The sequence below is a fragment of the Cyprinus carpio genome, chromosome B1 (assembly GCF_018340385.1).
Source record: "Cyprinus carpio isolate SPL01 chromosome B1, ASM1834038v1, whole genome shotgun sequence".
In the NCBI taxonomy this organism is placed as follows: domain Eukaryota; kingdom Metazoa; phylum Chordata; class Actinopteri; order Cypriniformes; family Cyprinidae; genus Cyprinus; species Cyprinus carpio.
In genome coordinates this window covers 6,376,342-6,390,206 of record NC_056597.1, presented here as the reverse complement: position 1 = coordinate 6,390,206, position 13,865 = coordinate 6,376,342, and the positions used below count along the sequence as shown (strand labels likewise).

Below are 13,865 nucleotides of genomic sequence, written 5' to 3'. Positions count from 1 at the left end.
GTGGAAAATATTAACCTCAAATCTGCCTAATTTAAAAACTGCTTTGAAGAAAAATAACAGATAATACATTTTGCAAAGTCACAGTCCATTCCGGCCCATGCAACCAATGCAACACTTAGCAAAGGATTGGTTGGTGCCCTTAGTGATGCAGAAATTCCATACTTCAACTTTCAGTATATTTTCATTTATAGTAGAGTTCTGCTATAACATCAAACATCACATCAATAAACATGAGTTGGAAAGCATTTCCTGGAGTAGATGCATAGCTCCAAAACAAAACCAAAAAACATTAAACTATAAATAAAAAACAAAACAAAAACAAAAATGCCAAAAATGAAAAATAAAACAAAAAATTATAGAAAAAAAAACAAACACACCAAAGAACTCTAAAAGGCTTCTATTCATTAGTTGCTAGGCAGAATTTCCTCATAAAGTCGATGTAGATTTTAAAAAGAAAAAAGAAGTAGTTTGTGTCTCATTCACTGCAGGATAACAGTCAAATCAAAAGGTGTCCTTTACATCAATGCAGTCGACAACCTTGAAGAGACATGAAACAAATCTGGGTTCAGCTGAGCTGATTCAGGTCCCTGACTGCTTAATATTTAACACTTCTGACATGCTGATGAATTTTTAACGGGCTCTGTTGATTACCAGTATGATGTTCTACCAAAAGCCTTCGAAACCGCACCAAAAAAGCTCATTTATTTTAGATTTTTAGCTGAAAATTTTATCTGAAACTACTTCTAGGCAACCTATCAACGTGAGCCCTCCGTTGCTGTGACAACGCCCCATGTGTGTTTCCCTCCTGCCTGAATGTGATTTATATCAAAGGAGATCTAGCAGCACATCAGCGCTGCTGCCGGAAACTCTGCCAGGAGAGTCTCACGTCGTACTACACTAAAGAGAGTAAGACACGTAACGCATGATACACGCACCAGAGATGTGTATATTGTACAATAAATAACCATGATTGACTACTGTGGACAAAAGTAACAAGGAAACGAGAGAGAAAAAAAAAAAGAGAGTCATGTTGTCTTCACTCATCTCTATTCTAAAATTCTGTTTGTTCATCTTTTCTCTGTTCTACAATGCAGCAAACCAAGCAAAAAGAAGATATCTGGCAGAAGAAATCTGGAATCCTAAAAAAAGTGAAAATATCTAGATCAAAAAAAAAAGAGAGTGACGGCCCCATGCGAACTCTCTGTGTGTGTTTGAGACCTGCCGTGACACCAAGCATGTCCTTATTTAGTCAGAATCGATTGAAGGGTTAAAAAAAGATGGTAGCTGGAGTTTAGTTGCCATGGCAACACTAAGGCACAGCTGGATGTTGGCACATGCACTTGTCAGTACTGGAGAGCTTGGCTTAATTATTTTGGGGCACAGGGTTAAAGGGATAGTTCACCCAAAAAAATTAATTCTATTAAACATTTGTACATTGTAATGTTGTTTTAAAATAGTTTTACTTTCTTCCATGAAAAACATAATAAACATTTTTTGAATAATATTCTGTATGTTCTTTTACCCCCCAAAAGAAGTCCATAGCATTATTTATGAAAGTCTTCTGAAGCCATACAACAGTTTTTTTTTTTAATAAGAAACCCTCCGAAATTCTCCACATCCACCCTAGCTTTCCATGAGGGATTACGAGAGACTTTGCAATGGCTAATTCTTAAATGAATCGTACTTTTAGAATCAAGCATTTTTTAATGAATCAGTTGATTTGATCTGAATTATAACAAAATCAGATCAACCACCTACACTACCATTCAAAGGTTTGGGCTCAGTACAATTTTTTTTTTTTTTTTTTTTGGAAGAAATACCTTTACTCTGAAAGCTTGCATTAATCTGCTCAAAAGTGACAGTAAAGACATTTATAATGTTACTAAAGATTTATTTCAAATAATCTTTTGAACTTTCTACTCATCAAATAATCATGTATTAATATAAAATGGAAAAATGTATCATGGTTTCTCCAAAAATACTGATATTAAAACTGATATCAATAAGAATTTTTTGTTGAGCAGCAAATCAGCATATTAAAATGATTTCTGAAGGATCACTGGAGTGACTGCTGAAAACACAGCCTTGCATCACAGGAATGAAATACATTTTAGCATATAATCAAATAGAAAACAGTTATTTTAAATAATAGTAATATTTCACAAATAAATGCAGCCTTGGTAAGCTGAAAAGACTTCTTTTAGAGATATTAAAAAAATCGTATGACCCCAAACTATTGAATGGTAATGTAAATTCACTCAGTATCACGTAAATGGACTTATACAATCAGAACTGGTTAAATTCTAAGAGATACAGCACTGTCCTTAAAAAAAAAGAAAAGAAACGAATGTGAATGTGGAATGAGTCTCTTTATCAAATTACCCTTTTGGCCTTTCTGCCTTCATTTGGGTTGCAAATAATCTTCTCACCTTACAACTCACACCTTTAATTAAATTACTACTGGGGGGTCCGAGCTGTTAATTACAAAAACTGTGTGTGTGTGTGTGTGTGTGTGTGTGTGTGTGTGTGTGTGTGAGGGAGGGACACTGGCCAATGTAGAACAATAAGTGAAGGGGCTACTCTGCCCCCAACTTCGAACACAAACTCATTTAAATATTTCTTTTCTTTAACTATCCACATTTCTTTCTCTTTCAGGGAAAATGCAAACTCACCAGTCTCTTGGCAAACTGCTTATTTTCAGACAGGAATCCATAGCCAGGATGAACCTATAAGTGAGAGAAAGAGAAAAAAAATATTTACCTACATGCATCCATACAATTCATGCTATACAAGCAACATTTAACAGCTTCACTGCATCAACTCCGTTTACAGATAATAACACTGTCCAGGGCACCGTGTTAATAATATATGACCTTGTTTACACCAACATGGATTAGGCTTCAACTGTGCTTAAGTCCCCTGTGTTTGACCTTACACATAAACACACACACACACACACTCACAGCTTGAGCTCCAGTCTGCTTGATGGCGTTCATGATAGCATCCATGTTCAGGTAACTTTTATTTGTAGGGGCAGGGCCAACACACACAGCCTCGTCAGCCATCTTCACATGAACCTGGGGGAACAAAAACACACAGGAAAATTGTTGAAATCCTTATGTCACATTGCGTTTTTTGAACTGTCTGAAAAACTGGTTTGCTTATGATTTATGTGAAGCAACTGAGCTGACAGAGTGACAGACTTCACAACGGGAAAGCATTAATACTGACAACTGCAGCAACAGGGGAGGCTTGAAACAGACTCGCTAGCCAACTGCTGCTTCTCTGCTAATGTTTTCCACACATGTGTAAAAAGGGAGACACAAAGTCGTTTTCCCTCACGTTTAACGAGGGTGACGCAAACAGAGGTGGAGGAGTTTGCAAGACACTCAAATGAGCCCAAAGGACAGACGCAGACAAACACAGCAACATCTAACTTTAAGGATCACCTACCAAAACAATTTCTTAAAATTAAATAAAATGAATTAAAATAAACTCACTTGGTTTTGAATCGCACAGACAAATCTAGATGTGTTTTCACTGACACTGAGTTTAATGAGTATGCTGTCTGAGCCTTTTAATGCAGCGCATAACTTGACGGCTCCCTGCCATTTGTTTCAGAAGCCTAATAAACTTCTTTTTCTGTCAGCACCGACCCTGTTAACTAGAGGGTACGTGAGACAGCCTGTGGGTCCTGTTTGCTTTTAATGGAACACTTTAATGTAAATGCTAAATTACTAAATAAATACATTTATCTTTCATGATGTTTCAGAAAATGACATTAGGAAATATAAAAGTCGAGCTGAAAGAAAGAGTCTGCATTAGGAGTGTGTTTGTGAAATATTTCAACACATCAATCCCGGGGTCAGTATATGGACTTCTAATGTCAATTTGTTTCCCCACACAGAGTCCAGCTTACCCCCACTGCTCTGTTTAAACATCTTCATTTAGATGCTCTTTGGAAGCTGCAAATCAAATGCGAAAGATCCCCACCTCTAACCTCCCCCCACTCTCCCCATCATTCCCACAATCCAGCACAGAACACAGCAGGGGGACGAGCTGAGTTTAAAACACTGCCTCTATCAAACTCTCATGCATATGGAATAGGAGGGGGTGAAAACTGACAGCTATCAATCATGGCAACAGAGGATTACACTCCATGGAAAGATAAAGGCGACAGGAGCAAAAGCTTTGGTTTATCTTGCAATGCTTGTAAAAGTGTAGTGGGGTCTAATTTAGATATTAGTTCTAGACTGCCTCCAGATGACTAACCTGCTTCACCCAATCTATTTCTCATTTCAAATGCTTCACAGTCTTGATGTACAGTATATACGAGCTGTTGTAATAACAATCTCTGCTTTGATATGTGGAAGTTTTTAATGAATTATCAAACATAATATACAGTGGGGCCAAAAGGAAATTATGTTTCTAGTTTGCATTTTTCTCATTTAATACAAGAATTTTAATTAAATGATATTAACAGCATACCAATTTTAATAAGAAGATTAAAAAAAATTAATAGTTAACACTTCCAAGAAATCCCAAACCTGTTTGACCTTTTTTTTTGCCTCTATGGAAAATAAATGGTAACCAATTTTTAGTTTACCAGCATTCTTCAGAACATATAGGACATACAGCTATGAAACAACATGAGGGTATGTGTATATGGGTGTGTGCATATTTTATATATACATATACTGTATACACACATACATATATTATATATTAAATATGTCTGAAATGTCAAAAACTTTTGCTTTTTATTTTTTATGCCATTACAGCACCAAAGGATAATTTCATTATAAGAACAGAATAGTTTCAAACATAATGACAACCAATGAATAAACTCTTACATCAGAAACTCTTATGGCCAAAATTCTAAACTGCTTCCTGGTAAGAAAGTAAAATCTGCTGAGTCCTACTGAAATGACATGATGGCGGTTCTTTACCTTTCAGCAAAATACGAGTGAGTCTTAATTAGTGAGAATTAACAAGTGAATGATTTTCAACTTTAAATTAGTTTTTCAATCAATGTGCTTTCAGACTTTTGAACCTCAATGTTTTTGTCCTTTTTTAGAGTACATCTGAATATTCATTTCTCTTACCGCACTGGAGTCCACATCGCTGTGAACTGCGACTGTCTTGATGCCCATCTTCTTACATGTTTTAATCACCTATGAATGGAAACAAAGAATGAATATGAATGTTTTTCATTTCATAGTAGCAAAAATGTACCGAATGTTACATATACATCTAGGACTTCATCCTGATTTAAAATGAAAATGGCCTTAAGACAAATCTAATGTTTTGCCTTAAACACACTGAAAGGAACGTCCTGGTGAAGAACACACACACTCACTCACCCTGCAGGCGATCTCGCCTCTGTTTGCAATGAGGATTTTATCAAAGGTCTGTGGAAAGGAAAAGGGAACAGGGCGATTAAGACATTTGTTTTGTCCACAGTGTGTGTCTCTAACACTCACTAAAGCTCAACTCATTTAGCTGTAAGTGAAAGCTTTACAACACACACTGCTTTTTAGATGACAGAAGACAGAGAGAAGAGATAAAGACCTTTGAGATCAAGTTCTAAGTGCAGAACTGAATATACATAATGATCATAATTAAACCCGTATCAGGTATTTATATATACTTATATACTAAACTACAGTTATCTATTCCATGAAGTGTTATAAACATACACAAGTTTAAAACGAAGGAGATCTAGATGATTGTGACTGTTACGGTGGATGTAAGTGTGCCTTAAAGATCAAAGCATTAAGCTTTGCTAATGTTGTCTGCCACGTGTAAACAATTTATGGAAAAACTGAAGGAAGTGTCTGCCTATAAACCATGTGTCAAGATGAGCCTAGGGCCATGTGTATACAAGAACACATTCTTAAACTCAAAGCATATTTCCCCATTTGCTCATATTGCTACACCCCCAATCTCACAACACAAACACAAACACACACACACACACACAGCTCCAGGCAAAGGCTGATTGTGGGAGAATAAAACATCAAAGCTTCATGGATGCAACAGGCTTTTGGGAGTGTAGAGGCTGAGAGAGTATGCAAAGAGAATCTTGACCTTGATATACGGGGTGTGTGTCAAATAATAGGCTTCCTTATTTCTTGTATGGATATCTATGTGTAGATACCTCATTCTACTGCTCCAGACACATCAACATGTCCATCATCTTGACTACTCATCACCATCACTAACCAAACCATTCATTTTTATTGGAAATGCTGCAACAGTTTGCAGCCTATGGTTGCAGGAAGCATAGATATCTATGATAGAGTTTTCTAACGGTCAACAATTGTGTTGAAAAATCTAACACTAATGATAAATTAAATGAGCTTGTAAAGATTACTGTTGACACAAATATTTATACACCATCAGTCAAAAGAATTTATTTTTTTGAAAGAAGTTTCTTCTGCTGACCAAGGATGTATTTATATGATTAAAATACACTAATATTGGGAAATATTATTACTGTTTTCAGTGTGAATATATGTTAAGATGTCATTTATTACGGTTCCTGAATTTTCAGTAGCCACTGGTCCAGTCTTCTGTATCATGTGATCCCTCAGAAATCTTTGGTGTCAGTGCTCAATTATTAATAAAGTTTCTTGTTATCAATGTTGAAAACATTGCTTTTGTTTTTGCTGCTCAACATTTTTTTTTTGAGACTGATACATTTTTCCTGATCCTTTAATAAAATAAAAATAATAATTTATTTAAAATAGAATGTGTGTAAAATTATAAATTATGATTATAATTTAGGGCATTTTTGCTGGAGAAAAAGTGCAAAATAATAAATAAATATGCAAAAAAATAAAAATAATCAGTGTACTATAACGATTTTGAAGGATCATGTGACATGATACTGGAGTAATGGCTGTAGAAAATGAAATATTTCACAATATTACTGTTTTAATTGTAGTTTTGATCAAATAAATGCAACTATAGTGCACAAAAAAATACTTTTTTTAAAAACATTGCAAAAGTCTTTTGACCAATAGTGTCCATTTGAATAACTAGGTTTCAAATGCAGTCAAGTAATCACTGCTAATATGGCATTTATGTATAGAAATCAACGGTTTCCTCATTCATCCCAAAGGACATTTCAACTGACATAAAAGATAGTTGATACTGTACAAAGTTTTTTTAGTTAGTTTTTTCTTACCCAAGATCTCATTTGGGTCCTATCATACAAACTGACAGACAACAACTGCATAGAACCACAGTAGTGTTCATGCACTAAGATGTAGGAAAGGAAACAAGAATGCACAAGTAAAGAAAAGTGAAACATCAATCAATATCAAACACTCTTATAAACAGACTTACCTTCTCAGTTGGGTCATATACTGTAGAGTACCGGCAGATTATAACACCGCACCTCTGCTTGCTAAAACAGACATGCTAAAACACAGAGAGACGATTCTGTCACCACCACTGACTGAATGAAACAGAGGCGTCCAAACCAGGACCAGCAGACCAACGGTGACACTTGATGACCTTTGCCATTGGAGAAACATCCAATTGAAGCATTTCTTCTTGTCTAATTAATCATTTTGGGATTTATGTATTTATTTGGTTATTTTTATTTATTCTCCATCTACCTTTTGCATTGAAATGTAAAAAATATAAGTGAATTTGATTTTACAAAAATTATACATTTTATATTTTAGTAGAATATAAATGGATATAATGGGGAATTTACTCTCAACCCACAACCGTTTGTCCCTTCATAGTAAAACGTTTGGGTACCTCTGGTTTATAACTTCATTCAAAACAAGTGACAGTGTTATAGGACCACTAGCATAGTGTTCAGGTACAGTAACGAAACATGAAAGACACCACCATCAACACAGATTATATATATATATATATATATATTTGGTTTTTACTTGAATTGGCGACTGAAACTGAAAGCTAAATAAATGTTTTAGTGGATAAAGCTTGTCTGTTTGCTTATGTCACTTAACATAAGGTTACTAAACTCTTCTGACTAATTTTTAAATTTTATAATTTAGCGGTTTTGTCAACTAGATATTTTTCTCTATCAGGCAAGACATAGTTTTCGAGGGTAACACTTTACAATAAGTTTTCATTTGTTGACACTGATGTATTAACTAACATTAACTATGAGCAATACATTTGATACAGTATTTATTAAACTTTGTTAGTTAATAAAAATACAGTTGTTTGTTGTTTGTTCACGTCACAGTGCATTAATTAATGTTAACAAATACAACTTTTGACATACATATATACACACACACATATATAGACATATATACATATATATATAGTCAGTAATAAAACTGTCTAAATGGCATTTGTGTTTAATTCATATGAAATCTACTATTAGAACATGGTTTATAACGACTCAAAATGGACAATGAAGGTTTGTGATTTACAGTTTGAATCAGCAAAAACTATCTGACTGACTGATTGTCCTTGACAAAAGTGGAAACTAGATCCAATCAAAAATATAAACTGTTTTCAAAGTTGTTGCTATTAGGAATCTTTTAATGAAATATTCAATACATATTCTCTGCACAGACAAAACGTCTTTAAATACGTCCAGCACAGCTGCATCTGCTAAACTCTTCATGAAATCATTTTGACATTGACATGAGTTCACAATCATCAGTGATAAAGACATCTGGTCGTGATTTCTTCAACGACAACAATGAAGGACACACCATACACTTATAAGGACCAAGTGATGTTTCATAAATAATACTTGACAGTTACGAATCAATCAAACTGTCCGTGTGTCGTGATGAGTCAAGTGAACATTCTTGCGGATCTTTTAAGACAAGTCAGAGCGCTTGGTCTGATAACAAATCAATGCTTTGTTTACAATTCTCACAAATCAGCAGATTCGTTGAATGAATTATTTTCCTGCAAGAAGCGATTTAAAATATCAAAAGCTCACCTTAACAGCATGCAGAACTCTTTGAAAACCTGCAGCGCTTCTGTAAGCCGCCATGATAACCGCAGCTGCCGAGAGTAGGGCGGCGCGCTCTTATGACGTAATACACAGAGTTTGGGGGTGTTTGCCCTCTCGACCAATCAGATGTGCTCAGATGTGTCAGAGACCGAGACGGGGGGACACGACAGGCTGCTGAGAAAAACCGTGACCTTGAAGGCTTTTCTATTGCATCTGCACGAATCTCTAAATTATGACTATGCATTAAACATTATTTTAAATATTTTACTAAAATGGGTGGCAGTTGTTAAAGTTTTTTTGTATTTATTTTTTTATTAATTTATTTGGTAATTTATTTATTTTATTTGGCATGTAGGCTATTTTGTATTAAAATGTTTTCAATTTGGAACAGATTAAACTATTAAGGAGGTACAATTATTCATCACATTATAATTTTTATTTATTTGTTTTTTATTGAAACATTTTCCTGAAAGTAAACATCCAGAAAACCAATGCTGCAAATGATGGTGACAATAACAGTGTATTTCTAATTTCTATTTTGTTGAAGATGTAATGGCAATCATACAGCTATACTCCCTGAAACTTTTGTATGAGGACTTTCAGACCATTTGTGTTTGTGAATGTAGTCTAGCTAGTATGATGCGGGGAAAAAAACAGCCAAAGATAACCGCAAAGAATAATATATAGGTCATTATGTCATTTTGAATCACAGTTGTTCGTATCATATCCTCCTGGGGGAATTTTTTTTTTTTTTTTTTTTTTTTTTTTTTTTTATTTATTTTTTTTTTTTTATTTTTTTTTTGTGAATTTAGTATTTGTTCATGTCATTACAATTTTTAGAGCATAAGAAAAAATGGAAAAATAACAACTTTGAAGAATGATATTGTATGCAAATGTTATGCTGTCCTCTGTAGATGACACCAGGACTCAATTTAATTAATAAATCAATAAACAAACAAATAAATAAATTAAATGACATGAATAGGCAAAAACAATGTTTTTTTTTCTTTCTTTTTTTTTTAAATCACCAATACATTTTTAGGTTTCAGGATTTTTGTTTTATACCAAACTTTGTACAAAGATGATTCTCAACTATGTTATGAAAGATTTGATGTACTATTTTGCTTTATGCAGTATGTGTGTAAAATGGCCATAAGAGTTTTTCCCATTATATACATTGTATCTACAGGCTACACCATATCTAATTTGCATATTAATGTGTTCGTGGGGCAGCATGAAAAGAAAAAAAAAAGTGAAGAGTTCATATGCAAACTGCCTCTAAGTGCCATCTGAAATTTTCTTCAAAATTTTCCTTTTTTTTTTCAGGCTCCTATATTTATGGTCAGTTATTTATGTTCTGAACCTACACATGAGAGCCTGGGAAAAAATGCTAATTTTAGAAGAAAATTTCAGATGGCACTTGGCTTCTGAATCTTCAAGTGTAATAATGGGAGTAATAACTGGCAAGATTTTCATAATAATATCTAATATTTCATATGTTAACAGAAATATTATTACAATTAATTTAAAAATGAGTCAGATTTAAATTATAATAAAATATTATCATATGCAGAGCGTTAAATTTGATCATAGACGTCAGACATTTTTAAAGAATAAGGAGAGGGCGTGGTCATAGTCAAACCTCCAAACATTTGTTATCTCTGAAAAGCCCTGAATTATGTGCTGTGACGTGATGAAAGATCTCAGAGAAAGTCACTCAAAAATAATGTCCACTACAGAGGAGAAAAGTCTGGGTCTGTGAATTAACGAATGAAACATTTGGTTTTATTTTTTGTTTCCTTTTATTGTCTTTATATATTTTCCTTCATTTTACGGTTTGGCATTAGTTATCGCAAGAATTTACATCTTGAACTGAATAACAATGTACAAACACTTTAAAGGTAACAATTCTGTACACATTTTAGTCGAGGAGTTTTTCATAAATATTTAGTATTTTTAATCAAGTATAGGCTACCATAATTTAAAAACAAGAGGCTTTTCTCAAAATTATTCGAAGTGGATGATTTCCAGATATCTGTAACATACATGGAAATAATTCTTACAATAACATACATTCACATAATTGTGTCCATTTTAACGCACAACATTTGACTTCGGCACTTAGGATCCCCGTTAATACTTTTATGGTAAGACAATCATGTAACGTCAAATACTCTATATTCTAATGACAGGAATATTGTATTCAAACATCGTAACTTGACACGACCTTACTGTAAAACATTTATACAGTCAGAAAAATACATCCATCATTCGTCTTTGGCAAATTACCAAAGGAAATTTTATTTTTCATATAAGAAAACAGCCTTCATTTTAGTCACATAATACTTTTTCTTGAGTCACAGTGCAACACTGAATCTTCGACATGCTGAGAACATAAACCCTCATTTATTATTTACAAATAATATTTTCTTTTATATGCAGTTCTTGGCGGAGTCCTTAAACGTACCACTCGCTAAAATTGGACGCTAAGCTGCCGTGACCGCTGCTGTTGAGCGCGGCAGAGTCCGGCGACATGGTGCTGTGCGTTTCTGAACACGGAGAGATCAAGCTGGAGGGAGTGGAGGACTCGTACCCGGAGCTTCCGGCAGGAGAGGAGTCGGCCACTGGAACTTGATCGTCGTGAACCTACAAAGGGAATAAAAAAACTTAGAATCAGTTCATTCTGACTAAACCATGACGTGCACGGTAATAGATTGGAGAACAGAGAATATCTGTCATGTGGTTTGAATTCTCACCTTCATGTGTTTCCTTAAGGAGCTGGGATGAGTGTAAGACTTGTCGCACAGTTTGCACAGATATGGCTTGTCAGACGTGTGAACGTGCATGTGCTTCTTCCGGTCACTGCTGTTGGCGAAACGTCTGTCACAGCCGTCGAAATCACACTGGAACGGTTTTTCTCCTGAAAGACAAAATATTTTCTATTTAGATGTATGTTTTACCACACTGGTTAGAACTTTACATACAGAGTCAGTGAATGCCACTACAAGTAGCCTACCCTCTCAGAAAAGTGGGCTGATGCTGCAAAAGGGGTGATGGCGCAATCGTAGCTATTTACGCATTCAAATTCAAGAGCAATTCATACTTACAGAAGCATCCGTTTTTAATTATAAAACATCACTATAGGATTTCATATCTTAAACTAACTTGTCTTGCTATTGTTGAGACACCAGTTCGTAACAAACGTATGCAAAACGAGTTTTACTGAAGAACAAGGTTAAAGTTCTAGCTTTGAGACTGAAATGGCCATTTAAACTCAAGTACTGCGCGATTCAATAAAAAGCCATGTTTAAAAGAACTTCACTAAATAATCACCTGTATGTGTCCGTTTGTGTATTTTGAGATTCTCTGAGCGCGCGAACACCTTGCCACATCCCGGGAAGGGGCACGCGAATGGTTTCTCTCCCGTGTGCACTCGGATATGATTCACCAGTTTGTATTTTGCCTTGAATGGCTTGCTCTCCCGTGGACAGTCCTCCCAAAAGCAGACGTGGTTACACTGTTCTGGGCCGCCGATATGCTCCGTGGACACATGCGTGACCAGGTCGTGCATGGTGCTGTAAGTTTTGCTGCAGCATTTTTTTGGGTCACCAAGCTCCGGGTCGATCCATTTACAAATGAGCTCTTGTTTGATGCACTGTTGTCGCATGTAGCGGAAGAATGCGCCGGGGTGGTGCGCCATGTTCATACCCATATTTAGGCCATACTGACCGTAAGGATCGGCCCGTGCATTGGGCACTTGGTGATACTGCTCCGTTCGCCCGAAAACCTCACCGGGTAATCCAAGGCGCCCGTTCAGCATGTTTGGAGAGCCGTGGTGGGACCCGTGCTGCTCGTGGATTCCAGGGAAAAGTAGGTGACCCTGACTTTCCGGGTGAGAGTGATGGAGAGGCCCTGCTGCGGAGCTGAAGATGGGGTGTTGTCCGCTGCCCGGAGTCGAATCCCCAAAGCCTCGGCTGCGCAAGAGAAACTCCCTGGTGGAGTTAAACGTGGAACTGGCATACGAGGCAGCGTGTGCCGCCGCATGCGCTCCAAGAGCGGCCGCGGAATAGCTGGTTGCTTGGGGCGCAAAAGCTGCGCTCTGGCCCGGGGACAAATCGGGGTGGTTCAGTTTGAACGCGCCCATGTGTGCCGATTCCATGAAACTCATATCTCTGTCCTGCGTCTCGCTCACAGCCGAGTGATGCCTTGTGAACGTGCCAACCCCTAAACCAGAGATTTGGTGGCCGGCATCCAGTAACATCACCACGGTTTTTGATTACAAGATGCGACTACACCCGCGTTTAAAAAGGAAAACAAAAGTAGGATATAAATACAATGAGTGGCTGTTAATTGCTCGTAATACGGCTATAACTAAAACTCATACCAAGTGATGAAGTTATAGTCAAATCAAATAAATCCTTTTGACACGATGGAAAAGCTGCAAAAAATGTATACAATTTGTACATCGGTACAATTAGTGCGCCAAAGTGAAACTAGTTGCGGTTGCGCAGGTTCTCTGTGCGTCGTGTATCCAACTGAGTGTTTTTGCGCTCCTGACTGCGCTTATCTCTGGGGTCTCTCCAGGGCACCCCACGCCCCCTCACGACAGTAACCCCGTTTCCCAAATCTAAGAATGTCATTGGTCTGTGTAACTCCCAAATCCTGTTCACTCGTCCAATCAAACGTTTACTCACCGCGAGTAATCAGGGCTGACGGTTCTTGTGGCTCCGCCCAGTTTTATGCGTTTACGAGGGAATAGTCTGTGCTGGATGTGAGGGGAGGGGGAATGAATGAAATGCAAAACACTGTATTACAATATTATTTATTATTAGGTCATTATTTGGTTTGAATGCAGTTTCTGTATTTAACACATCTATTTAATAAGTTATAAGTTAAA

The 13,865-nt window shown here is 36.3% G+C and overlaps 2 protein-coding genes across 2 annotated transcripts in view; both read right to left on the bottom strand.

Moving 5' to 3' along the window:
• The window catches only part of pcca (propionyl-CoA carboxylase subunit alpha), a 49,009-nt gene extending 39,916 nt beyond the window's left edge, over window positions 1-9,093 (bottom strand). The window contains exons 1-6 of the mRNA XM_042716365.1: window positions 8,954-9,093; window positions 7,354-7,428; window positions 5,364-5,411; window positions 5,106-5,174; window positions 2,964-3,077; window positions 2,673-2,726 (exon numbers count right to left, since the gene is read on the bottom strand). Coding sequence (XP_042572299.1) covers window positions 2,673-2,726; window positions 2,964-3,077; window positions 5,106-5,174; window positions 5,364-5,411; window positions 7,354-7,428; window positions 8,954-9,007 — 414 coding nt within the window. The 5' untranslated portion in view covers window positions 9,008-9,093. The remainder of the gene's footprint in view (window positions 1-2,672; window positions 2,727-2,963; window positions 3,078-5,105; window positions 5,175-5,363; window positions 5,412-7,353; window positions 7,429-8,953) is intronic.
• A 1,652-nt stretch (window positions 9,094-10,745) lies between these two features.
• On the bottom strand, window positions 10,746-13,532 carry LOC109061652 (zinc finger protein ZIC 2-like). The gene is made up of 3 exons (XM_019078757.2): window positions 12,302-13,532; window positions 11,725-11,888; window positions 10,746-11,614 (listed from the first exon to the last, which is right to left on the bottom strand). Exons 1-3 carry the CDS (start codon window positions 13,227-13,229, stop codon window positions 11,426-11,428), a joined length of 1,281 nt encoding a protein of 426 aa, XP_018934302.2. The 5' UTR covers window positions 13,230-13,532; the 3' UTR covers window positions 10,746-11,425.
• Window positions 13,533-13,865: the final 333 nt, after the last annotated feature.

Excerpts from the sequence above, each read along its gene's own strand:
- LOC109061652 (XM_019078757.2), bottom strand. The coding sequence starts at position 13,229 with ATGTTACTGGATGCCGGCCACCAAATCTCTGGTTTAGGGGTTGGCACG. Across the intron at positions 11,889-12,301 it reads ACACAAACGGACACATACAG|GAGAAAAACCGTTCCAGTGT; the intron begins GTGATTATTTAG and ends TTTGTCTTTCAG. Across the intron at positions 11,615-11,724 it reads CCTTAAGGAAACACATGAAG|GTTCACGACGATCAAGTTCC; the intron begins GTGAGAATTCAA and ends TTCCCTTTGTAG.